Below are 26,377 nucleotides of genomic sequence, written 5' to 3'. Positions count from 1 at the left end.
ACGGCGGGGAAGACCTTTAAGTGTATTCAAATTTATTAAAATGTATTTAAGTGAGGTCCCCGCCTCATTACATCACTGGTGAGGGGGGGGGGGGAGAAATCGGCGAGTATCTCGTTTTCCGATCCTTGCAAGGTTTTGCAGCAACGTCGCCGATAGCGCTCCTGGTGAACACGGGCGCAAAACCACCACTATTGTGTTCTGACATCTTGCAAACTGCACTGACTGATGTAAAATAGATACATGAACCTTTGCATGAGAACTGTCATCACTTTGAATCACTCACCGCATTGACGCCTCCTGACTGATAATCTGAGCACATGCCCATCAGAGGTGCCAAACCAATTGTGGTCCCATTGAAGGTAATCCCCCTAAATGCAAATTCAAAATTATGAAGAAATAAATTTAACATTATTATCAGAATGTGTTATGCGACAGCAGACGGTAAGTGCCAGGCTGCCCAAATCTCAAAGGGAAACGTGAATCAGCTGCCACAACTATTTTGTAATTTGTGTATTATGAGGAGCTTTCTGAAGTCAAGATGTGTAACTCACAGACCAACTGTGATGATTTTATATTGAAGGAATTTCAGTAACATTACCATACAATGCCCCTGTGCTCTCTGAGGGTGACAGAAAACTAGTGCTCCCAGGTCTGGCTTCTTCCACACTGTCTTGATCGTGATCTTATCGTCCCCACCCCAACACAATCTTCAATGTTTCCTTAAATCTGTTTTCCCCCTTGATCTTACACTCTATTGTTACTACAAATCTTTAGAAGTTTCTTTTCCCAGAATTGATCAACTTTTTTTAAACTTTAATGCTGCTATATTTTAAGAGTAAACTTACACTGTTTTGCCTCATCTATTGACAATCTTTTAATTGTATATGTTCCTTTTTCAAGCTCTCCTGGTTCCTTGTTCATTACCATTTTAACCACTTCTCTTCACACCTCCCCATTGATTTTTTGACACCTGCATCCTATCTGTCTTCAGTTTCGTTAAACCAGTCACACCCCCACAAGTTTGTTTCCCAGTATATAATAATATATTCTTTTTAAAACTCATTAAGACTCACTTTCAGCATAAATGTCATACCATTCCAAAATGATCTGAGATCCAATATGTTTTCATGCATGTCTATATCGATAATACCACATCACTCACTACTGCTCTATAGCGTGTGTACCAAATATACATTGTATCATTCCATCTCACATAAAGCAATGTGAGAAATTACACAAAAGTGTGATTTATTTTGAGTTCCACAAGACATAACATGGTGGCAGCTGCTTTTTTTGTGAGTGGAACTCAAACCTTGAGAATAACGTAAATGCTGAACTTTATTGTGAAAATCGACCCAAGCTAGTGCCCAAACGAATTGTGTGAATCATAAGTAAACAAGATGGCCACAGTAATGAATGCGTAGATCCAATCTATAATGGGAGGCTGATAACATCATGGAGGTATTTGAGAAGTTCAAGCAAAAGTGCAAATTGAATGGTAGCACATTGGGTAGCACTGTTGCTTCACAGCGCCAGGGTCTCAGGTTCGATTCCCGGCTTGGGTCAACGTCGATGCGGAGTCTGCACATTCTCCCTGTTTCTGCATGGGTTTCCTCCCGGTGCTCCGGTTTCTTCCCACAAGTCCCAAAAGATGTGGTTGTTAGGTGAATTGGACATTCTAAATTCTCCCTCGTACCCGAACAGGCACCGGAGTGTGGTGACTAGGGGCTTTTCACAGTAACATCATTGCAATGTTAATGTAAGCCTACTTGTGACAATAATGATTATTAAATTGATATTCAACAGTTTTCTGAAAGGCACTATTGCTGAGGAAAAGGTTGTTTTGTGGGCAGAAGAGTTACCGGAATTATTTTCTATAGCTGGGAAATAAGCAAAGATGACAGCAAAATCTCAGCCAAGATTTTGAAGGAGTTTAGTACACAGTTCCAGCCAAAGTCAAACCATTAGATCCACTGATGTGGAGTTCAGAGCCTGAGGCAGAAACAGGTGTGCCTGTTGAGAATTTCTTAACAAGGTTGAGAAATGTAGCCAGCCAGTGTAAATTTAAGGGAATGGATAAAAGGCTGGTAGGCTGGCTCATATGGGGCTCTGCACATCCTGATATAGAAAAAGTCTTAATTCAAATGGACAAGCTCACAATATCACAGAGCACTGATACTGCCAGAGCACATAAAGCCATAAAGTAGACAGGTAAAGATGTTGACGACCCAAATAGTTATCTTTCGGTTAATTCAAGGGAAAGGCAGCAGGATTGATGCAGTGAAAGATTTTACTGGGTCAAGGACTGTCTAGCTGAGTTGCTGATGTAGAAAACTGACAGAGGCAATGTGCCGAATGTCCCCCTTCTGTACTGTAACTATTATATGATTGTAGTCTAAATATTGTGCAGATATAATATTGATAAACACACGAGGAAGAAAGGGGCTGAAGGCTACCCTGATAGTGTGATCAACAGGATGACATGAGGCTTGAGTAAAACATAACTGGATGAGCCATGCTAAATTGCATCTTAGGGGGCGATTCTCCGATATGGAGCCCAAGTGTTTGCGCCGTCGTGAACGCTGTCGCGTTTCACGACGACGCAGACCGGGCCCTGGTACGACCAATTCTGGCCCCCACAGGGGGCCAGCATGGCACTGGAGCGGTTCACGCCGCTCCAGCCTCCCTTCCCGATGCCAAATGGGCGCCGCGCCAACCCGCGCATGCGCAGTTGGGCCGCGCCAACCTATGCATGCGCGGGGGACTTCTTTAGCGCGCCGGCCCCGACTCAACATGGAGTTGGTGTTCAGGGGCCGGCGCGCCAAAAAGTAGGCCCCGGTGGAGGGAGAGGCCGGCCCGCCGATCCGTGGGCCCTGATCGCGGGCCAGACCAATCGGAGCCTCCCCCCCACCCCCGCCTTCCCACAGGCCGACCCCCGACCGTTCCCGCAGAGTGCCCGCCGGTAGCGACCAGGGGTGAACGGCGCCGGTGGGACTCTGTCGTATCGGCGCGGCCGCTCGGCCCATCCGGGCCGGAGAATTGGCGGCCCCGCCGATTCCAGCGGCCCGCGGCCGGCGCCGCGCCAAACGTGCCAACGCAAATGGCGCCGATTCTCTGCGCCTCGGAGAATCGCGCGCCACCGTTGGAGCATCGTGGCGCGGTTGCGGCTATTTTCTAGCCCGGCGCAGGGCTCAGAGAATCGCCCCCTTAGTGTCCAAAGTTATGCGTGTTAGCTGGATTGGTCATGATCAATGCACAAGCTACAGGGATAGGGCGAAGGAGTGAGCCTAGCGATCGCGCTCTTTCGGAGGGTCGGTGCAGACTCGATGGGCTAGGTGACTTCATTCTGCACTGTAGGGATTGTATGGATTCTAAGCTTCAGACACATAGACTGATGTTATCTCTGAACTATTACTTGGAGAAGTCTGAACTCAGTTGAGGATTGAAAGTTTATGTTATTTCATGCTGAGCAATATATATGATCCCAAAAAATGTGAAATAATATATTAGAAAGTAAAAAGTTAATGATTTGATATGTTATGCTGATAGGGGCATTATGTAATTATATAATTCTAAAATGATTTTGGATCTATATTGTCTCATGTTCATGTATAATCCATAAAAAGACATCACTTACTACTGCCCGAACAGTCTAATACCAAACACATTGCTTCATCTGTGGCACAACAATGCAATGTGAGAAATTAAACGCAATGGTAAGTTCCAGAATTTGTGTCAAAAGTGTAATTTCTTTTGGAATTCTGGGTATCAGAAGACTTAACGTGGAAGAAAAGACAGGTATAAGAAATGTCTGCCTCTCAGCTCAGTTTCCTTGTGTTCTAACTCTCCCAACCTTGGTATCCACCTGCAATTGGCATGCTCCCTAAAGTATGGAAGAGGCATTTTGCCCAAGGTGGCTATGTGTGATTTTCCATCTATTGTATGCAATGCTCACAAAAGAGTTTCAACATGAGCAGCCTTGCCAATTAAGTCTTTTGTAGTAGAAATTTGTCCTTACATACAAACATACGAATTAGGAGCAGGAGTAGTCCATTTGACCCCCAAGCCTGCTTTGCCATTAAATAAGATCATGATTGCTCTGACTGTGGCCTCAACTCCACATTCCACCTACCCTTGACAACCTTTTTATTTATTTTTTATAAATATAAATTTAGAGTATCCAATTCTTTTTTTCCAATTAAGGGGCAGTTTAGCATGGCCAATTCACCTACCCTGCACATCTTTGGGTTGTGGGGGCGAAACCCAGGCAAACACCAGGAGAATGTGCAAACTCCACACCTACAGTGACCCAGAGCCGGGATCGAACCTGGGACCTCGGCGCCATTAAGCAGCAATGCTAACCACTGCGCCACGGTGCTGCCCCACATTTGCCGATTTTTTTCCCCCACTCACTTAACCTATGTCCCTTTGTATACTCCTGATGACCTCTTCACAATTTACTTTCCTATCCACCTTTGTGTCATCAGCAAATCTAGCAATCATAATAATAATAATGTTTATTATTGTCACAAGTAGGCTTATATTAACACTGCAATGAAGTTACTGTGAAAATCCACGAGTCGTCACACTCCGGTGCCTGTTCGGGGACACTAAGGGAGAATTCAGCATGTCCAAATTATCAAACAGCACGTCTTTCGGGACTTGTGGGAGGAAACCGGAGAGCCCGGAAGAAACCCATGAAGACATAGGGAGACTCCGCACAGACAGTGACCCAAGCCAGTAATCAAACCTGGGATCCTGGCGCTGTGAAGCAACAGTGCTAACCACTGTGCTATCATGCCATACATTTGGTCCCTTCATCCATGTCATTGATATAAATTGTAAATAGGTGAGGCCTCAGCGCTGATACTTGTGGCACTCCACTTGTCACATCTTGCCAACCCAAAAAAGACCCATTTAACTCTTGTCTCTGCTTCCTGTTAGCTAAGCAATCCTCTGTCCATACTGATATGTTACCCCCTACAACATGACCTCTTACTTTGCATTAAAACATTTTATGTGATACCTTATCAAATGCCTTCTGAAAATCGAAATACAGTATATCCACAGGTCCCTCTCTATCCATATCACTTATTACTTCCACAAAAACCTCCAATAAGTTAATCAAACATGATTTCCCTTTCATAAAACTGTTGACTGCGTTTAATTGCACTGAGATTTTCTAGATGCCCCGCTCAATGGCCTTGTTCTTTGTTGTAACCATTCTATGATTCTAAGGATAATCTACTTCCCCTTCTGGTATAGAGGGAAGCTAAGATTAATCAGAATGCAGCAATGGAATCAACCCAAAGAAACGCCAACTAGTATGGTTTAGTAACTCATGGTATAGTGCACCTTCATTGCATCATAACTGAGCATATATTTTCTAAAACACCATGGGTGGGATATTACGGTCCCCCAGCTGCGTGTTTCTTGGCAGCGCGCTGTTCACTAGCAGCGGGATTCTCTACTCCCGCTGCTTGTCAATGGAAATTCCCGTAGAAGGAAGTCTACGCACACTGACAGGAAACCTGCAGGTGTGGGTGCACTGCCGACAGGAAAAGAGAATCCCAACACCCTGAGAATTCCGGCCCCTTGTCACATTTTAGCACACCCCAAACTCTTTGGAATTATGATAGCCAATGTCTACCTGCTCTGACAATATGTGAAGAGAAGCTCTTTGGCACTCACGTGATGAGCTGTGCATTATCATGCTTCTTTAGGGCCAGTGTCTGCTGCCTCCATTTCAGAAAAGACCAGAGCGTGCTGTAGGGATTCTCTCTCACATCACACTTGTTCTCATGAGTCCACACCTCCAAGTGAACCAAGGCAATCCTGATATTCAGAGACCTGTAATACTGAGAGAAACACTCCGGTAGAGGGACAGATTCTACAGGCACTAAATAATGGGCTGATCTGCACAAATGTCCAATTACCCCAAAATCAACTCATTGGCCCGCAACATATATCGCTTTGGGTCAAACAGATATATATTTACACGCCTTTCATGTTTCGCATTTGAAACTATCCTCCGATCCAGCAAATAATAAGAATGAAAGACTTGCGTTCATTCACGATCCCAGGACATCCCAGAGTGTTTTGTAGCCAATGAAATACGTCTCAAGTGAAATCACTGTTGTAGTGTAGGATGCACGGCAGCCAATTTACGCACAGTAAGCACCCACAAACAGCAACATGATAAGGACCAGGTCATGTATTTTGGTGATGTGGTTAATGGATAGAGATAATGGGCGGGATTCTCCGACCCAGATCGGCGAATCGCCGGGGGCATGGGAGAATCAGCGGCAATTGCGCCCGCGCGACACCGGTCGGGGGCCGCTGAAATATGCCCACGCAGCGATTCTCCACGGGCGACGGGTCGAACTCCCGCTGAGTTCCGCCGAGTCCCGCCAGCGTGGTTCCAACCTGGTACCACCCGGCGGGAGCTCAGACCTGTGGCCGCTGTGGACGTCCTGGTGGGGTGGCGGGAGACTCCGGGGGGGCCAGGAGGCCCATTGCTGGGCCAGGAGGCCCATTGACACTGACGTACACCACTCCAGCGTTCACGCTGGTGTCAACACTCGGCCGGGATTTCGGAGAATCCAGGCTCCTGACTGGGACACCTGGCAATATACAGCGCAAGTTAACATATACATTTATAAACTCATGGTAACACACATTTGGTCTCACCTTATCAACATAGTTTGCAGTTTCTTTCAATTTTAATTTCGTCTTCTCGAGGTCCCAGTAATGCTTCTGAAACTAAAAGGTGATTGAATTAGATAGAGCAAAGAAGCCAACCATCGCTAAAGACTTAATCGAAGCTTCACCAGAGCCAGCACTAGCTTCCTAACAGCCTGAGGGAATAGCAAGATGGGTTCAGTGAAGAAGGCTTTGTAGCTCATCTTTCAGGAGTCAAATCCGTACCCCACCCTCTACAACATCTGCTTACTTCCTAAATTAATCTGGTGACACAGAAACATTGGAGTTGCTCGATGAAGAAAGATCAAAGTCCATCAGTGTTAGCCCTTCTACTGTCCTAGTAGCTGCATGATACATGATGAATAGAGCAATCAATCTCTACCAGGAGGCCTTGTGGAGCAATGGGTAATGCCCCTGCCTCTGGCTCAGAAGCCCTGGGTTCAAGTTCAAGTCCAAGACTCAACATCCAAGGAAGGTGTGTTCATAACGTGGCCAAATAGGTTGATTATCAACAGGTTGATCCTTCCAACATATACCAATGGCAGGCCGGAAGAATTGGAGAGACGCCTGGTCAGGAAAGAAAATTAGAGCTTCTACCATCACTGTCCACAGTCCCAGGTCCTACAACATGTGTGTTCCCACAGAAACCTGGACTAATGGGAAACGGGGTTACTGGTATGCTCTGTTGGCTGAACGGCCAGTCTGGATCAGATTCATGCCAACAGCCTGGGGTTCAATTCCCGTTCTGGCTGGTGAGAATTTGGGGCCAGTTTCCTTGCCCTATCCATGGTGCTGTGGGTCTGACCTGCCTGCAAGCAGAGAACTCAAGAAGATGAATCTCTATCAATTAGTAAAAAAGCAAATTACTGTGGATGCTGGAATCTGAAACCAATGAGAAAATGCTGGAAAATCTCAGCAGGTCTGGCAGCATCTGTAGGGCGAGAAATGAGCTAATGTTTTGAGTCCAGATGATCCTTTGTCAAAGCTTTGGTCATCTGGACTCGAAACGTTAGCTCTTTTCTCTCCCTACAGATGCTGCCAGCCCTGCTGAGGTTTTCCAGCATTTTCTCTTTGGTCCCGACCAATTAGTCTTTGCCTTAACTGTCTTTCCCAGCAACCTGGCCGCCAACATCTTCAATGTAAAAGGATATTTGGCAGTCTGTCCTCAACTTGCCTTGACAATATGTGGCTCTAAAAAACCTGCAACCTTCATTCATGCCTTTGTTTCTTACGACTCCCACATTCTCCACTGCAAAAACGTAAGGTCATCCATGTCTTAATTCGCGCCCTATCGCACCTGTGCTCACTGGCCTACATTGGCTTGCCGTCAGGCAATGGTTTGATTTAAAAATTCTCATCCTTGTTTTCAAATCCCTCCATGGCCTTGCCCCTCCCTATCTCTGTAATCTCCTCCAGTCCCGTAACCCTCCAAGATATCCGTGCTCCTCTAATTCTGGATTCTTATGCATCCCTGATATTAATCTCTCCACCAATGGTGGTGATGCCCAATAGGCGGAGTATAAATGTGTGGGCTCACCGAGCTGCGGCCATTTCGGCGGCAGCTGCAGGAGGCTACACATCTATGCTTAATAAAGCCTCGATTACTCTCTACTCTCGTATCGTCGTAATTGATAGTGCATCAATTTATTACACAGAGATTTTACAACGATGGATCTCCACATCAAGCCGGATCGCCTGCAGCTGCACCCTCAAGCAGATAACGCCAAGTCGGCCTTCGAACATTGACTAGCTTGCTTTGAAGCCTACATCGGATCTGCAACAGAACCACCCTCAGAGGCACAGAAGCTCCAGATCCTGGAAACGGGGCTGAGCTCCGATATCTTTCCCCTCATCCGGGACGCACCTACCTACTCTGAGGCCATGATGCTACTGGCTGTTTCGGCCGTTGAACATTCCGAACTCTTAATTAGGGACGCTTTCGTTATGGGCATAGGGTCGCCGTACATCCGCCAGCGCCTCTTAGAAGGGGCTACCCTCGACCTCACGGCGACCAAGAAACTCGCGCTCTCACTAACGGTCACAACCCGTAATGTACAAGCATATACTCCCGACCGCACGGCGCCCCCCTCCTGGACATCGTGGACCACACCAGCGAACACCCCATCATGGACCCCACCAGCGACCGCCCCCAGCCAACCCCAAGCCTGCGCCGTGCGGCAGCCAGCCAACCCCGGGGGACCGAAGAGCTGCTTCTGCGGACCGACAAAGCACCCCCGGCAGCGCTGCCCGACGCGGAGCACACTCTGCAAGGCCTGCGGGAAGAAAGGACATTTCGCTGCTGTGTGCCAGGCCCGCTCGATCGCCGCTGTAACCAGGCCCATTGTTCCTGCATCCCCCACGTGTGACCCGTGGGCGCCGCCATTTTCGCCCCCGCAACCCACGTGCGGCCTGTGGGCGCCGCCATCTTCCTCGCCTCAGACCACGTGCGGCCCATGGGCGCCGCCATCTTGCTTGCCTCAGGACACGTGTGGCCCGTGGGTGCCGCCCTCTTTCCCCCCCATCAGGCCTCGTGCGGCTCGTGGGCGCCGCCATCTTTAACGCCGCCCGCCACGTGCGCCCCGTGCACGCCACCATCTTCCCCGCCTCAGGATCCCTGCTCGTCGGGCACCTCATCGGGCCGCTCCTCGCCTTCCAACACCAGCTACAGCTCGCCTCCATCACGATTGACCAGTCCCGGCCACACAACCTCGCAACTGCGTCGACGACGGTAAATGTGTAGCATGGGCACCAGTCATCATGCCTTCTTGACTCCGGGAGCACAGAGAGCTTCATCCACCCCGATACGGTAAGGCGCTGCTCCCTCGCGGTACACCCCATTAACCAGAGAATCTCCCTGGCCTCCGGATCCCACTCCGTGGTGATCCGGGGGTACTGCACAGCCACCCTCACCATCCAGGGCGTAGAGTTCAGCGACTTCCGGCTCTACGTCCTTCCCAACCTCTGCGCTGCCTTGCTACTCGGCCTGGACTTCCAGTGCAACCTCCAAAGTCTAACCCTGAAATTCAGCGGGCCACTACCAGCCCTTACTGTATGCGCTCTCACGACCCTTAAGTTCGACACACCTTCTCTGTTTGCAAACCTCACCCCGGATTGCAAACCCGTCGCCACCAGGAGCAGACGGTACAGTGCCCAGGACAGGACCTTCATCAGGTCCGAGGTCCAGAGGCTGCTGCGGGAAGGCATTATCGAGGCCAGCAACAGCCCCTGGAGAGCCCAAGTGGTAGTTGTGAAAACTGGGGAGAAAAACAGGATGGTCGTTGACTACAGTCAGACCATCAATCGGTACACGCAGCTCGACGCGTACCCCCTCCCACGCATATCTGTTATGGTCAATCAGATTGCACAGTACTGGGTCTTCTCGACAATGGACCTGAAATCTGCCTACCACCAGCTCCCCATTCGCAAGGCGGACCGCCCGTACACTGCGTTTGAAGCGGACGGCCGCCTTTACCACTTCCCTTCGGCACCACTAATGGGGTCTCGGTCTTCCAACGGGAGATGGACCGAATGGTTGACCGGTACGGACTGCGGGCCACCTTCCCGTACCTGGGTAACGTCACCAGCTGCGGCCACGACCAGCAGGACCACAAGGCTAACTTTTCCAAATTCCTCCACACCGCCAAATTCCTCAACCTAACGTACAACAAGGAGAAGTGCGTGTTCAGCAGCAACCGCTTAGCCATCCTCGGCTATGTCGTGCAAAATGGAGTTCTTGGGCCCGACCCCGATCGCATGCGCCCCCTCATGGAACTCCCCCTCCCCCACAGCCCCAAGGCCCTCAAACGAGGCCTGGGGTTCTTCTCATTCTACGCCCAGTGGGTCCCTAACTATGCGGACAAGGCCCGCCCACTCATTCACTCCACCGTTTTCCCACTGACGGTCGAGGCTCACCAGGCCTTCAACCGTATCAAGGCCGACATCGGCAAAGCCGCGATGCACGCGGTCGACGAGACGCTCCCCTTCCAAGTCGAGAGCGATGCATCAAACGATGCTCTGGCCACCACCCTCAACCAGGCAGGCAGGCCCGTGGCATTCTTTTCCCGCACCCTCCATGCCTCTGAAATTCGGCACTCCTCTGTCGAAAAGGAGGCCCAAGCCATCGTAGAAGCTGTGCAGCATTGGAGGCATTACCTGGCCGGCAGGAGATTCACTCTCCTCACTGACCAACGGTCGGTAGTCTTCATGTTCAATAATACACAGCGGGGCAAGATCAAAAATTATAAAATCTCCCCTCCACCGACCGAAACACGTACTTCCTTAACGTGGTCAACGGATACTCCATATTCTCCTTCGCCATCCCATGCCCCGATATGACGTCTGCCACCGTCATCAACGCAATTAACACCATCTTTGCCCTGTTCGTTTCCCCGCCTACATCCACAGCGACCGGGGATCCTCCATTATGAGTGATGAGCTGCGTCAGTACCTGCTCAGCAAGGGCATCGCCTCGAGCAGGACGACCAGCTATAACCCCCGGGGAAACGGGCAGATGGAGCAGGAGAATGGGACGGTCTGGAAGGCCGTCCAGCTGGCCCTACGGTCCAAAAATCTCCTGGTCTCCCGCTGGCAGGTGGTCTCCCCAACACCCTTCACTCCATCTGATCGCTGCTTTGCACGGCGACTAATGCAACCCCCCATGAACGTCTCCTTGCCTTCCCAAGGAAGTCCGGGGTTTCGCTCCCAACGTGGCTGGCAGCTCCAAGACCCATCCTCCTTCGCAAACACGTGTGGCTCCACAAGGCGGGCCCGTTGGTCGAGAGGGTACAGCTACTCCATGCAAACCCGCAGTACGCCTACGTGGCGTACCCCGACAGCCGCCAAGACACAGTCTCCCACAGGGACCTGGCACCAGCTGGGACTCACCCCCCTTCTGTCCCGGCGCCACATTTCCTCCCCCCAGCGCACCTCACCACAGCCCCGCTCCAGGACGATCCGTCCTCCCCTTGGTCTCACCCGGGGATGAAGATGAGGCCTACACGCTCCCGGAGTCACCGTTGACCGAGCCAACGTCTGCATTGCCACCGGGACTGCGGCGCTCACAACGGAGGATCAAGGCACCCAATCGGCAGTAGCGGCAGGAGGCTACACATCTCTGCTTAATAAATTGATGCACTATCATTACGACGAGACGAGAGTAAAGTGTAATCGAGGCTTTATTAAGCAGAGATGTGTAGCCTCCTGCAGCTGCTGCCGAAATAGCCGCAGCTCGGTGAGCACACACATTTATACTCCGCCTACTGGGCGGAGCCAGCATGCAGGGATCTTCCCCCGTACCTGTGGTTCAGGAGCCTTACCGTATTACATCTTGTGTGTGATATATACAACAGTGATGACTACCACAGGTGGCTGTGACTGAGTTGCCTAGGTCCTAAGCTCTGGAATCCCCTCTCTACTCCGCACTGCTTCTCTACCTCACTTTGCTTCTTTGAGGCACTCCTTAAAACTTTACTCTTTGACCAAGATTTTTAATCTGACACAACATTTCTTTAAGTGGCTGTCTGTTTATAGTTTACTTTATAATTCTCATGTGAAGTACCTGAGGACATTTTATTAAATATATTATACAAATATAAGATGTTGCTGCTGATACAAGTATTGCCCCATTTACCTCCTCTGTCCTGAAGTATTTTTGAACACGGAAGAGTTCCAAATAAAGTAAGTTTGAGCAGTCGTTGTCCAACTCCCACTGTAAAAGTGCTCATACATAGAGCACAGAATGAATCCATTTGGCCTGTAATGCATATGCCAGCATTTTGAAGAGCTGTCCAATTTAGAGCCATAACTCAACCTTTAGTTTACAACTCTGCAAATTAGTCCCTTTTCAAGTAGATGTCCAATGATTTACTTGATTGAAGTACATAAGATCCTGAATGGTCTCGACAAGGTGGGCGTGTGTCATGTGAGAGTACCTTTAAGACATGGACGTTTAAGCAATGTACCTTTAAGAAAACAGTGATGTCAGAGAGTGGGTGGAGCTGAGGTCAGGTCAGCCACTTTGCAGTTTAGTTTTGCAGTTTGGAGGAAAAGAGTTGGGTGTGTGTCTGTGTTTTGCAGTGAGCTGGATCTCTGCCATGAAAGACTATCTCTGGATCATTTGGGTGATTTAAACTTATAATAGTGAAGCCTTTAACCTGATGTGATTTTGTTTAAAGGTGTTAAGTCTCTTGGAAGTTTGAAGGAACATTTTGAGGAATTATTTACTGTTGCAATATTTTCTGAGTTATCTTTGAAGTAAGGGGTGTTAAGACATCCAATGTTTATTTAAGATGTTAAGTTGAGTTCATGGAATAAACAGTGTTTTGTGGTTAAAAACCCACATGTCCATAATTGTAATCCCACACCTAGGGAACAAGCCGTGTGCTAGGAAACGCAACAAATACATTAAAGGGTGAGGTTGGTTGAATTCCATGATACATTTTGGGGTTCTGAAAAGGTCTCGCCCATAACAATTGGGGGCTTTGAGGGGGATAAAAGTCTATCTATTGGATTGGCTTTTGTGAACTTAAAGACAGTGAAGCATTGTTGCTTTTCCGGTGTGGTATTTTAGTTTAAGTGGGGAGAGTGTTGTGAACAATGGCTCTTTCAGAGGCTCAGAAGTTTTTTGGGGTGGAGAATGTCACACATAGTACTTTACGGACAGACATGAAAAGCAGACTGTTAGATTTGGCAAGGACATTGCAGTTAACATTACCTGACAAAATGCAAAAAGGTGAGGTAATTATGGCAGCGGTTAAGCATTTAAAGTTGCCTGAGATAGAGTTTGACTCATTGGAAATGGCAAAAATTCAGTTGCAAATTAAACAAATGGAACATGAGAAAGAATTAAAGCGTCTGGCATACGAGAGTGAGAGAGAGGAAAAATAAAGAGAGAGAGAAAAAAGAAAGAGAAAGAGAGAAGAAAAAGAAAGACAAAGAGAGAGAGGAAAAAGAAAAGGAGAGAGAAGAAAGGAGAAAAGAAAGAATAGCCCGAGCAGAACAAAAAGAAAAAGAAAGGGAGATACAGATCAGGGGAAAAGATAAAGAGAGGGAGTTTGAACTTCAGAAAGTGGCCATGAAACATGACAATCAGTTAAAATTGGCAGACGTAAAGGGAAACGTACAGTTGGATTATAGTGATGAGGAGAGTGAGAAAGAGCGTCATAGTCGAAGGCTTGGTGGGAATCTATTTAAATATGTCCAAACATTGCCAAGGTTTGACGAGAAGGAAGTGGAAGCCTTTTTCATTTCATTTGAGAAGGTAGCTAAACAAATGAAATGGCCAAAGGACATTTGGGTGTTACTGATTCAAATAAAGCTGGTAGGTAGAGCTAGTGAAGTGTTTGCATCACTCCCGGAGGAGGTATCTGGGACGCATGAGGAGGTGAAAAAATCCATCTTAAGTGCATATGAGCTAGTGCCTGAAGCCTACAGACAAAGGTTTAGAAATTTAAGGAAAGAATTTGGTCAAACATACATGGAGTTTGAAAGGCTCAAACAGAGTAATTTTGATAGGTGGATAAGGACTTTGAAAATAGACCAAACGTATGAAGCTCTCAGAGAAATTATACTTTTGGAGGAGTTTCAAAATTCAATTCCTGATGTAGTGAGAACTCATGTGGAAGAACAGAGGGTTAAAACTGTGAGATTAGCAGCGGAAATGGCAGATGATTATGAATTAGTTCATAAATCAAAGATTGGTTTCCGACATCAGTTTCAGCTGGTGAGGGATAGAAACTGGGGACATGAGAAATACTCCAGTGGTAAAGGTAAAGGTGATCTGATGGGCGACAATAAAGAGAGTGAACCTCAGATTAAAAAAGAAATCCAGGAGGGTGAAAAAGAAATGAAAAGTTTCAAATGTTTTCACTGTAATAAACTAGGCCATGTAAAGTCACAGTGTTGGTGGTTGAAGAAAAGCACTGGGAAGGCTGATGTGGTAAAACAGAATAAGATAGTGGGATTTGTTAGAGTGGTAAAGGAAAGCCCAAGGGAAGCGAAGGAGGTGCAAACGATTGTACAGCCTGTTCAAGAAGTAATTGTTAAGAAGGTGCCAGATGCCTTTAAAGAATTTAATTGTTTGGGTAAAGTTTACTCATGTGTATCAGGAGGAGCAGGTAAAAGAAGTCACAATTTTAAGAGATACAGGGGATAGTCAATCTTTAATGGTAAGAGATGAGGAATTATGTCGTTTGGGAAGAATGTTGCCAGAAAAGGTGGTGATATGTGGAATTCTGGGTGAGAGGAGTAGCGTTCCATTATATAAGGTAAGGTTGGAAAGTCCAGTGAAGAGTGGTGAAGTGGTAGTAGGAGTAATAGAGAAACTATCTTGTCCAGGAATTCAGTTTATCTTGGGTAATGATATTGCTGGATCGCAGGTGGGAGTGATGCCTACTATGGTTGATAAGCCAGTGGAAAATCAGTCAACTGAAGTGTTGAAGGACGAATGTCCTGGGATTTTTCCGAATTGTGTAGTAACAAGGTCGCAAAGTCACAGGTTAAGACAAGAGGAGAAATCAAAGAGTGAAGATGAAGTTGAAGTGCAATTATCAGAAACGATTTTTGATCAGATGGTTGAAAAAGAACAAGAACAGGTGGAGGATGAGGCGGATATTTTTAGTTCAGGATAATTGGCAGAGTTACAACAGAAAGATGTAGAAATAAAACGGATATATCAGAAAGCATATACGGAAGAGGAATCTGAGAGTATACCAGAGTGTTATTACCGTAAAAATGATGTCTTGATGAGAAAATGGAGACCTGTACATATGCAGGCGGATGAAAAGTGGGCAGAAGTTCATCAAGTAGTATTACCGGTAGGTTATAGAAAGGCGGTGTTGCGAGTTGCACATGAGGTACCAGTGGGAGGTCATTTGGGAATAAGGAAAACTCAAGCTAAAATCCAGAAACATTTTTATTGGCCTGGACTACATAAAGATGTAGTTAAATTTTGTCAATCATGTCACACATGTCAAATGGTAGGGAAATCTCAAGCAGTGATAAAACCAGCGCCCTTAATGCCCATTCCAGCATTTGAGGAATCTTTTACAAGGGTCCTAATCGATTGTGTAGGACCGCTTCCGAAAACAGAAAGTGGGAATCAATATCTTTTGACTATAATGGATGTGTCTACTAGGTTTCCAGAGCCCATTCCAGTCCGTAATATTACAGCTAAAAGGATTGTGGAGGAGCTACTTAAATTCTTTACTAGATATGGACTACCCACAGAAATTCAATCGGATCAAGGAACAAATTTTACTTCAAAGTTATTCAAAGAAGTTATGGATAGCTTAGGAATAAAACAATTTAAATCAAATGCGTACCATCCAGAATCGCAGGGAGCGTTAGAAAGATGGCATCAGACATAAAGACAATGTTGAGTACTTATTGTCAAGATTATCCAGAGGATTGGGATAAAGGAATTCCATTCGTATTGTTTGCAATTAGGGATGCACCTAATGAGTCCTTTTGAACTAATTTTTGGTCATGAGGTAAAAGGACCACTTAAATTGATTAAGGAAAAATTGGTGGGTGAGAAATCGGAAGTTACACTATTGGATAACATGTCAAATTTTAGGGAATGATTAAATAGAGCAGGTGAATTGGCTAGACAACATTTGAAAGTTGCACAAAATGTGACGAAACAGGTAGCGGACAAGAAATCCAAAGTTCGTAGTTTTGCCAGTGGGGATAAAGTTTTAGTGTTGTTACCAGTGGTAAGGGAGCCTTTAAAAGCTAGGTTTTGTGGACCGTATCAGATTGAAAGGAAATTAAGTGAGGTGAATTACGTGGTAAAAACACCAGATAGAAGGAAGACTCACTGAGAGTGTCATGTGAATATGCGTAAAGGTATTTTGAAAGGGAAGGAGAAAAAAAGGAGGTTTTAATGATTTTAACTCAAAGCGACGAACCAAATCCAGATGACTGTGAATTTGACATACCTCAAACTAAATTGGAAAATGAGGATGTTCTTAAAAATTGGGATGAATTGTTAAGTTACCTTCCAGAGGAAAAACAAACTGACCTGAAAGAGTTATTGATATCACATGGGCAAGTTTGTAGAGATAAATTGGGAAGGGCTGGTTTAGCTCACTGGGATAATCGCTGGCTTTTAAAGCAGACCAAGGCAGGCCAGCAGCACGGTTCAATTCCCGTACTAGCCTCCCCGAACAGGCGCCGGAATGTGGCGACTAGGGGCTTTTCACAGTAACTTCATTGAAGCCTACTCGTGACAATAAGCGATTTTCAAGTACTAAAATGGCTATACATGATGTAGATGTGGGATATGCTGTTCCTATCAAACAACATCCATATAGACTTAATCCTTTAAAATTGGCACAGGTTAACAGAGAGATTGAGAGTATGCTGAAGAATGGCATAATTGAAGTGGGTTGCAGCCAATGGAGCTCACCCATAGTGATGGTACTTAAACCAGACGGTACCCAACGGTTGTGTGTGGACTATCGAAAGGTGAATGCAGTTACAAGAACGGACTCTTATCCTATCCCACGTTTGGAGGATTGCATTGAGAAAGTGGGACAATCTGCTTTTATTTCCAAATTGGATTTACTGAATGGTTACTGGCAAGTACCTTTATCTGAAAGGGCGAAGGAGATTTCAGCTTTTGTGACTCCAGATGGTATATACCAGTTCAAAGTTAGGCCATTTGGCATGAAAAACGCCCCAGCAACATTTCAACGGTTAACTAATACAGTTGTTTCAGGATTACCCAATTGTGCGGTATACATCGACGATCTGGTAGTTTTCAGCCAGACATGGAAAGAACATTTAAAGAACATCTGAGGGAGTTACTCGATCGACTTCAGGTGGCGGGTTTGGTGATAAACCCAGCCAAAAGTGAATTTGGAAAAGCCCAAGTCACTTTCCTTGGCCATACAATCGGACAGGGTCGACTGGTCCCACGGGATGTGAAAACGAAAGTTATTGGGGAGTTTCCAATACCCTCGAAACGACGGGAAATAATGCAATTTCTTGGTATGAGTGGATTTTACCAGAAATTTGTACCAGATTTTAGCAGTGTTGTCGCTCCACTGACGGACTTGCTCAAGAAGCATAACAAATTCCAGTGGACAGCGGAGTGTCAACAGGCATTTGACGACCTGAAGGCTGTGTTAACCACTGCTCCTGTGTTTGTGGGCTATGAAGGGCTAGAGCGGCCTGTTGGTTATTTTTCAAAGAAATTGAATTCTCACCAGAAAAAGTATTCAACGATTGAGAAGGAGACTTTGAGTTTGGTGCTGGCTTTGCAACGTTTTCACATTTATGTGACCAGCAATCCCTCTGACACCGTTATATATACAGATCATAATCCTTTGACGTTTTTGGAGCGATTACGGAATAACAATGCAAGGCTGTTTCGCTGGAGTTTGTTGTTACAACCATTTCATTTAAAAATAGTACATGTGGCAGGACGGGAAAATGTGATAGCCGATGCTTTGTCACGAATGTGATCAATCGAGAAGGACTTTGGTTGGAGGAAGAAGAACAAAGAAAACTGGACTATATTATTATACCTATTGGCACGTGTTGTTTTCTTTAATTGAAAATGTATATTTATTGTGTGCATTTCTTCGTGGATGGTGCAAAAGTGAAAAATGAAACCATCTTGAAGTTGATGGTTTATTTTTTTTTCTTGGGGGTAGGTGTCATGTGAGAGTACCTTTAAGACATGGATGTTTAAGCAATGTTCCTTTAAGAAAACAGTGATGTCAGAGAGTGGGTGGAGCTGAGGTCAGGTCAGCCACTTTGCAGTTTAGTTTTGCAGTTTGGAGGAAAAGACCTGAGTGTGTGTCTGTGTTTTGCAGTGAGCTGGATCTCTGCCATGAAAGACTATCTCTGGATCATTTGGGTGATTTAAACTTATAATAGTGAAGCCTTTAACCTGATGTGATTTTGTTTAAAGGTGTTAAGTTTCTTGGAAGTTTGAAGGAACATTTTAAGGAATTATTTACTGTTGCAATATTTTCTGAGTTATCTTTGAAGTAATGGGTGTTAAGAGATCCAATGTTTATTTAAGATGTTAAGGTGAGTTCATGGAATAAACAGTGTTTTGTGGTTAAAAACCTACAAGTCCATAATTGAAATACCGCACCGAGGGAACAAGCCGTGTGCTAGGAAAAGCAACAAATACATTAAAGGGTGAGGTTGGTTGAACTCCATGATACATTTTGGGATTCTGAAAAGGCCTCGCCCATAACAGCGTGGAAAAGATGTTTTCACTTGGGGTGAGTCCAGAACTAGGGGGCATGATTTCAAAATTAGGGGTCGTTCATATCGGGCAGAGATGAGGAGAAAATCTTTCTCTGAGGGTTGTGAAACTTTGGAACTCTCTGCCTCAGGAAGAGGTGGAGGCTGGGTCATTGAATATTTTTAAGGCAAAGGATTCTTGTTAGGCAAGGGAATCAAAGGTTATTGGGACGAGGGCAGGGGGAACACAAAGTAAGCAATCATAATCTTATCAAATGATGGAGCAGGCTGAAGGGACCGAATGGTCTACTTCTGCACCTACTTTGTATGTTTACATTTTGCATCATTCAAGGTTAAGTGGCAGTAACTAAGTTGTGTCACCAAAGCAGGCCACAAGATGGTAAAAGGATCACGTCAGGTAGGTCGAGTTGGGATTAATGCCAGCAGGGAACTTGAAGCTTAATTTTTCATTTGGTTGTGCGATGGCTGAGCTGGGAATAGCTTTTGGGGGCGGAATGACTCGTTCTTTCTCTTGCAGAATATGGGGCTCAAACATTACCCTTTGTGGTCCATAGACTCAGGGCTGCACTGATGCTTCAGCAAGGGAAAATATATTAAGAGGTCAAGAATTCAAATGTTCGGGTGGTTAACTGAGCTGCTGCACTCCATGGCCGGGATTCTCCATTCCCCACCACTGAGACCAGGAATCCCGGTCAGGTGGAGAATGGAGCGCCAGCTATAACATGGGTTAAATGCCGGGCGCCAGAGCTGTTGCCATTCTCCGCTGCCCCGCCGCCAGCCTACCACACTACACCACCCCGCCGGCGGGAAAATGCAAATTCAGGATAAGCATGCATAAGCGTGCAATTAACGGGCTGGAAGCCCAATTCTGTCCCTCCCCCACCGTGGTGCTCTGACCCCCACAGCAGAAAATACATTGGGTAGGCTTTGCTGCAAATTTGGCCAACTGCAGTCCTGCCACAATGGAGCAAGAGGAGGGGTCAAGGCACTGATAATATACCCTCTTGCTGCTGCCGGCTGCAGGGGGGTGGGACTCACAAAGGTCTTGGGGGCTGGGTGGGCTGGGGCTCTTGGTGAGGACTTGACCCTGGACCCCCAGCGCCCGGGATGGGGGCCCCATGTTTGATCTACCCCTTCCAGCCCTGGGAAACTTGAAGATCACCCTTGGCATGGTGATCTCTGTTCAACAGCATTCTGATGGTGTGGATTTTTAATTCTGATATGGCCTTCTCAGCCTGAAGTGCTCTGCCTGACAACTGAAGAGCAGTTCAGGCAGTTTAGTGAAGGATCAGTGGAAGAAAACTTACCCTTTCCAAACATCTGCTCCTTCAGACAAAAAACTTTAAAGAGCAACTATTAGAGTGTCAGAGTCTTCCTCGAAAACCTACAACACTTGAAAAGGCTTCAAATATTCTGACATCCTTGGAAATACAAACTTTCCATTCAATCTTGCAGGGAAATACCCTTCATTAGCCTGTGATTAATAGTTTAATGATTCAGACACAGCTACTTGGTGGATTGTTTATTTATCTTCCCCTTCATGCTTGAATGCACCTCAAGTATTCTGCTTTGATCCTGCCACAATGTTTATAAACACTCTTGCTATGATTGACAGCTCCTCACCACATCAAGGGAGGTAAGTGCTTTCTGTTGTGAGAAAAGAGGGAGTGAAACCATTTTAGTGGGCGCCCCAATACTGAAATTCTGATGGAATCTGGTGAGCTCTCAACCATGCATACATTTGCATGTTTAAAGAGTAAGTTGTGCACCTGGGTGCCCCTCCCTGCGGCAGCATGAACTTTTCATGATTCTCCAATAGCAAGGAGTACTTAGGGCGGGATTCTCCGCTTGCCGACACCGAAATCGTCATCGGCGATTGGGCGGAGAATCCATTTATAAGCCCGAATCTGGGGCAATGCTACTTTTCGGATGCTCCGCCTTCTCAAAAACGGCGTCATCACGTCGCGTGGCGCACGCCATTACAAGAGCGTTGGCGTGTCATCGGAAAGTCTCCCCCGATGACACGCCCCCGATGGGCCGAGTTCCTGACGGCGTGGAACACTTATCCTTTTATTTTTCGTGAACCCGGCGTGGCAGCTGCAGACTGTGTTACCACACATTCCTTTCGCTGTCAACTCTTGACTTCAGCTTGTTTTCAGTGATGAAACTCGAGGTGTTCAGCACCATCCCGAATGCTTTTCCTCCACTCCGGGTGGTCTTGGGCCAGGGATTCCCAGATGTCAGTGGGGATGTTTTACTTTTCAAGGAACCTTGGAGGGTGTCCTTGAAGTGTTTCCTCTGCCCCCCTCCCCCCCCCCCCCCCCCCCCCCGGGACTCGCTGGCCATGTTGACCCTCTGAGTAGCAGTTGCTTCGGGAGTCTCGTGTCAGGCTTGCAGATGATGTGGTCCACCCGACGGAGCTGAACGAGCGTAGTCAATGCTTCAATGCTGGGGATGTTGGCCTGAGCAAGAAGACTGATGTTGGTGCGCCTATCTTGTCAATGGACTTGCTGAACCTTGTGATGGCAGCACTGGTGGTACATCTCCAAGGTTTTAAAGTGCCTGCTGTAAATAGTCCACGTTTGTAAGCCATATAGGAGGGTGGATATCGCTACTGCTTTGGAGATCATGAGCTTGGTGTCAGGTCTGAGGTCCTGGTCTTCTAACACTCTCTTCCTCAGGTGAACAAAGTCTGCCCTGACACACCAAAGGCAGTGTTGAACCTCATTGTCGATGTCTGTCTTTGTTGATAGTAGGTTCCCAAGGTATGGAAAGTGGCCCACCTTGTCCAATGTCTCATCATAGATTTGGATAACCGAAAGGACCGTGCTGTGTGGCAGGGACAGGTTGGTTGAGGACTTTGTCTCACGGATATTTAGTGCAAGGCCCATGCTCTCCTGCGTCTCCGTGAATGTGTTGGCAATGACCTGGACCTCACCTCTGAGTGTGCGCAGATACAAGCATCATCTGCAAACTGTTGTTCAATGACAGAGAATGGGACAGCCTTGGATCTGGCCTGCAGATGGCAGAGGTTGAACAAATTCCTGTTTGTTTTGTATCATAGAATTTACAGCGCAGAGGAGGCCATTTCGCCCATCGTGTCTGCACCGGCCCTTGGAAAGAGTACCCTACCGAAGTCCACATCTCCACCCTATACCCACACCTCCTATCCCCGTAACCCCACCTAACCTTTTTTGGACACTAAGGGCAATTTAGCATAGCCAATCCACCTAACCTTCACATCTTTGGACTTGGAGAGGAAACTGGAGCAGCCGGAGGAAATCCACGCAGGCACAGGGAGAACGTGCAGACTCCACAGAGACAGTGACCCTAGCCGGGAATCGAACATTGGATCTTGGAGCTGTGTAGCAACTGTGCTAACCACTGTGCTACCGTGCTGCCCTGTAGTTTAGCTCCACTCCAGCGGGGAGCTTGCTGAGGGTGAGATAGGGCTTTGCGGCAAGGAAGATCGAGAAGAGTGTCGTGCGATGGCACAGCCTCTCTTGACCCCAGTCCGAATGCGAATTGGGTCTGTGGTGAATCCGTTGTTCAGGATCACAGCTTGCATGTCATCGTTGAGTCGGCGGAAGATAATGACAAACTTTAGGGGGCAGCCGAAATGGAGGAGGACGCTCCACAATCCCTGATGGTTGAGTGTCAAGGGCCTTTGCGAGGTCAAAAAAGGCCACGTCAATGGGTTGGTGCAGATCCCTGAATTTCTCTTGTAGTTGTCGCACAGTGAAGATCTTGTCCATTGTGCCCCTTAGTGTGCGGAATCTACATTGTGACTCAAGGAGGAGCTCTTCAGCCACAAGGGGAAGGTGATGACGGAGGACTCTTTCAATTACGTTTCCTGTGGCCGCCAGCAGGGAAATTCCTCTGTAGTTACTACAGTTGGACTTAATTCCTTTTTGGGAGATGGTAACGATTACGACACCTCTGAGACCTACTGGCATATTCGCCACCTTCCAGAGAAGGGAAATGAGATCATGTAGCCACGTCAATAGTGCTTTAGCGGGAATTCCACCTGCTCCAGTTGCCTTGTTGCACTTTATGGCCTTTTCTACCTCCCGACGGGTTGGGATTGTGCTGAGATGGTGGCTGATAATATGCTGTGGGATGGAGTCGAAGGCACTCACTTTGAAGACAGAGTCTCTGTTAAGGATATCTTTGAAGTGCTCCTTCCAGCAGGTGCTGACTGCATCTCAGTCCTTGATAAGCACCTCTCCATTCTGAGCCAGCATTGGATGGAGACCTGGGTGCTTGGGCCGTAGGTGGCCCTGCCTGTGCTAAAGAGTGCATGATCCATCTCGGCTTCTTCTGGAGGTCCCCAGCAAAAGATGTCAGTCTTCAGCCAATACGATTCACTCCATGTGATATCAAGAAACAATATCTCGACAAAAGCGCTGAAGATTGTGTTCCAGAACTGCCAGAAACAGGACAAGTCCAACCCAGCCAATTACCGCCCAATCAGTCAACTCTCCGTCATCAGTAAAGTGATGGAAGGAGTCATCCCTTCCATCATCCCCAAAAGTGCCATCAAGTGGCACTTATTCAGCAACAATATGTTCAGTTTGGGTTCTACCAGGGTCACTCAGCTCCTGACCTCATTACAGCCTTGTTCAAACATGGACAAAAGAGCTGAATGCCAAAAGTGAGATGAGAGTGACTGCCCTTGACATCAAGACAGCATTTAACCGAGTGTGGCATCAAGGAGCCCTAGCTAAACTGAAGTCAATGGGAATCAGGGGAAAACTGATTGGAGTCATACCTGGCACAAAGGAAGATGGTTGTGGTGGCTGGAGGTCAATCATTTCAACTCCAGGGTATCACTGCAGGAGTTCCTCAGGGTAGTGTCCTAGGCCCAACCATCTTCAGCTGCTTAATCAATAACCTCCCTTCCATCATAAGGTTAAAAGTGGGGATGTTTGCGGATGACTGCACACTGTTCAGCACCATTCGCGGCTCCTCAGATAATGAAGCAGTCCATGTTCAAATGCAGCAGACCTGGACAATATCCAGGCTTGGGTTGACAGTGGCAAGTTGTGGGTACTGGAGCAATAGGTCAGAAGGTGAAAAAATTGAGGGAGTACTGGGGAATAGGGCCAGTATGGCTCTGAGGAAGAGCAGACAGGGAGATGTTGCTGAAAACAGCGGGACTGGTGGCCTAAAGTGCATGTGTTTTAATGCAAGAAGTATAACAGGTAAGGCAGATGAACTTAGAGCTTGGATTAGTACTTGGAACTATGATGTTATTGCCATTACAGAGACCTGGTTGAGGGAAGGGCAGGATTGGCAGCTAAACGTTCCAGGATTTAGATGTTTCAGGCGGGATAGAGTGGGAAGTAAAAGGGGTGGAGGAGTTGCGCTACTGGTTAGGGTGAGCATCACAGCTGTACTGCGGGAGGACACCTCAGAGGGCAGGGAGGCTATATGGGTAGAGATTGGGAATAAGAAGGGTGCAGTCACAATGTTGGGGGTTTACTACAGGCCTCCCAACAGCCAGCGGGAGATAGAGGAGCAGATAGGTAGACAGATTTTGGGAAGGAGTTGTTGTGATAAGGGGGTTGTTGTGATAGGAGACTTTAACTTCCCCAATATTGATTGGGACTCACTTAGTGCTCGGGGCTTGGACGGGCAGAGTTTGTAAGGAGCATCCAGGAGGGCTTCTTAAAACAATATGTTGATAGTCCAACTAGGGAAGGGTCTATACTGGACCTGGTATTGGGGAATGAGCCCGGCCAGGTGGTAGAAGTGTCAGTAGGGGAGCATTTCAGGAACAGTGACCACAATTCAGTAAGTTTTAAAATGCAGGTGGACAAGGATAAGAGTGGACCTAAGGTGAATGTGCTAAATTGGGGGAAGGCTAATTATAACAATATTAGGCGGGAACTGAAGAACCTAGATTGGGGGCGGATGTTTGAGGGTAAATCAACCTCTGACATGTGGGAGGCTTTTAAATGCCAGTTGAAAGGAATTCAGGACCGGCATGTTCCTGTGAGGAAGAAGGATAAAATAGGCAAATTTCGGGAACCTTGGATAACGAGAGATATTGTAGGTCTTGTCAAAAAGGAGGCATTTGTCAGGGCTAGAAGGCTGGGAACAGGCGAAGCCTGTGTGGAATATAAGGAAAGTGGGAAGGAACTTAAGCAAGGAGTCGGAAGGGCTAAAAGGGGTCACGAAAAGTAATTGGCAAATAGGGTTAAGGAAAATCCCAAAGCTTTTTACACGTACATAAAAAGCAAGAGAGTAGCCAGGGGAAGAGTTGGCCCACTGGAAGACAGGGGAGGGAATCTATGTGTGGAGCCAGAGGAAATGGGCGAGGTACTAAATGAATACTTTGCATCAGTATTCACCAAAGAGAAGGAATTGGTGGATGTTGAGTCTGGAGAAGGGTGTGTAGATAGCCTGGGTCACATTGAGATCCAAAAAGACGAGGTGTTGGGCATCTTGAAAAATATTAAGGTGGCTAAGTTCCCAGGGCCTGATGGGATCTAACCCAGAATACTGAAGGAGGCAAGAGAGGAAATTGCTGAGGCCTTGACAGAAATCTTTGGATCCTCACTGCCTTCAGGTGATGTCCTGGAGGACTGGAGAATGGCCAATGTTGTTCCTTTGTTTAAGAAGGGTAGCAAGGATAATCCAGGGAACTAAAGGCCGGTGAGCCTTACGTCAGTGGTAGGGAAATTACTGGAGAGAGTTCTTCGGGACAGGATCTACGTATTAGCGAGAGGCAGCATGGTTTTGTGAAGTGGGGGTCATGTCTCACTAACTTGATAGAGATTTTCGAGGAGGTCACAAAGATGATTGATGCAGGTAGGGCAGTAGATGTTGTCTATATGGACTTCAGTAAGGCCTTTGACAAGGTCCCTCATGGAAGACTGGTACAAAAGGTGAAGTCTCACGGGATCAGAGGTGAGCTGGCAAGATGGATACAGAACTGGCTAGGTCATAGAAGGTAGACAGTAGCAAGGGAAGGGTGCTTTTCTGATTGGAGGGATGTCACTAGTGGTGTTCCACAGGGATCAGTGCTGGGACCTTTGCTGTTCGTAGTATATATAAATGATTTGGAGGAAAATGTAACTGGTCTGATTCGTAAGTTTGTGGACGACACAAAGGTTGGTGGAATTGCAGATAGCGATGAGGACTGTCAGAGGTTACAGCAGGAGTTAGGTCGTTTGGAGACTTGGGCGGAGAGATGGCAGATGGAGTTTAATCCGGACAAATGTGAGGTAATGCATTTTGGAAGGTCTAATACAGGTAGGGAATATACAGTGAATGGTAGAACCCTCAAGAGTATTGACAGTCAGAGAGGTCTAAGTGTACAGTCCACAGATTACTGAAAGGGGCAACACAGGTGGAGAAGGTAGTCAAGAAGGCATACGACATGCTTGCCTTCATTGGTCGGGGTGCTGAGTATAAAAATTTCAGGTCATGTTGCAGCTGTATA

At 47.0% G+C, this 26,377-nt stretch overlaps 1 protein-coding gene across 3 annotated transcripts in view; it reads right to left on the bottom strand.

Moving 5' to 3' along the window:
- adam19b (ADAM metallopeptidase domain 19b) overlaps positions 1 to 26,377 on the bottom strand; it is a 271,511-nt gene that overhangs the window by 86,920 nt on the left and 158,214 nt on the right. For all 3 annotated transcript variants that reach the window (XM_072511913.1, XM_072511914.1, XM_072511915.1), the window contains 3 exons: positions 6,691 to 6,762; positions 5,692 to 5,858; positions 284 to 368 (listed from right to left, as the gene is read on the bottom strand). In XM_072511913.1, coding sequence (XP_072368014.1) covers positions 284 to 368; positions 5,692 to 5,858; positions 6,691 to 6,762 — 324 coding nt within the window. The remainder of the gene's footprint in view (positions 1 to 283; positions 369 to 5,691; positions 5,859 to 6,690; positions 6,763 to 26,377) is intronic.

The sequence above is a fragment of the Scyliorhinus torazame genome, chromosome 7 (assembly GCF_047496885.1).
Source record: "Scyliorhinus torazame isolate Kashiwa2021f chromosome 7, sScyTor2.1, whole genome shotgun sequence".
In the NCBI taxonomy this organism is placed as follows: Eukaryota; Metazoa; Chordata; class Chondrichthyes; order Carcharhiniformes; family Scyliorhinidae; genus Scyliorhinus; species Scyliorhinus torazame.
Note: the sequence above shows the minus strand (reverse complement) of the source record. Positions and strands in the feature narration are given on the sequence as shown.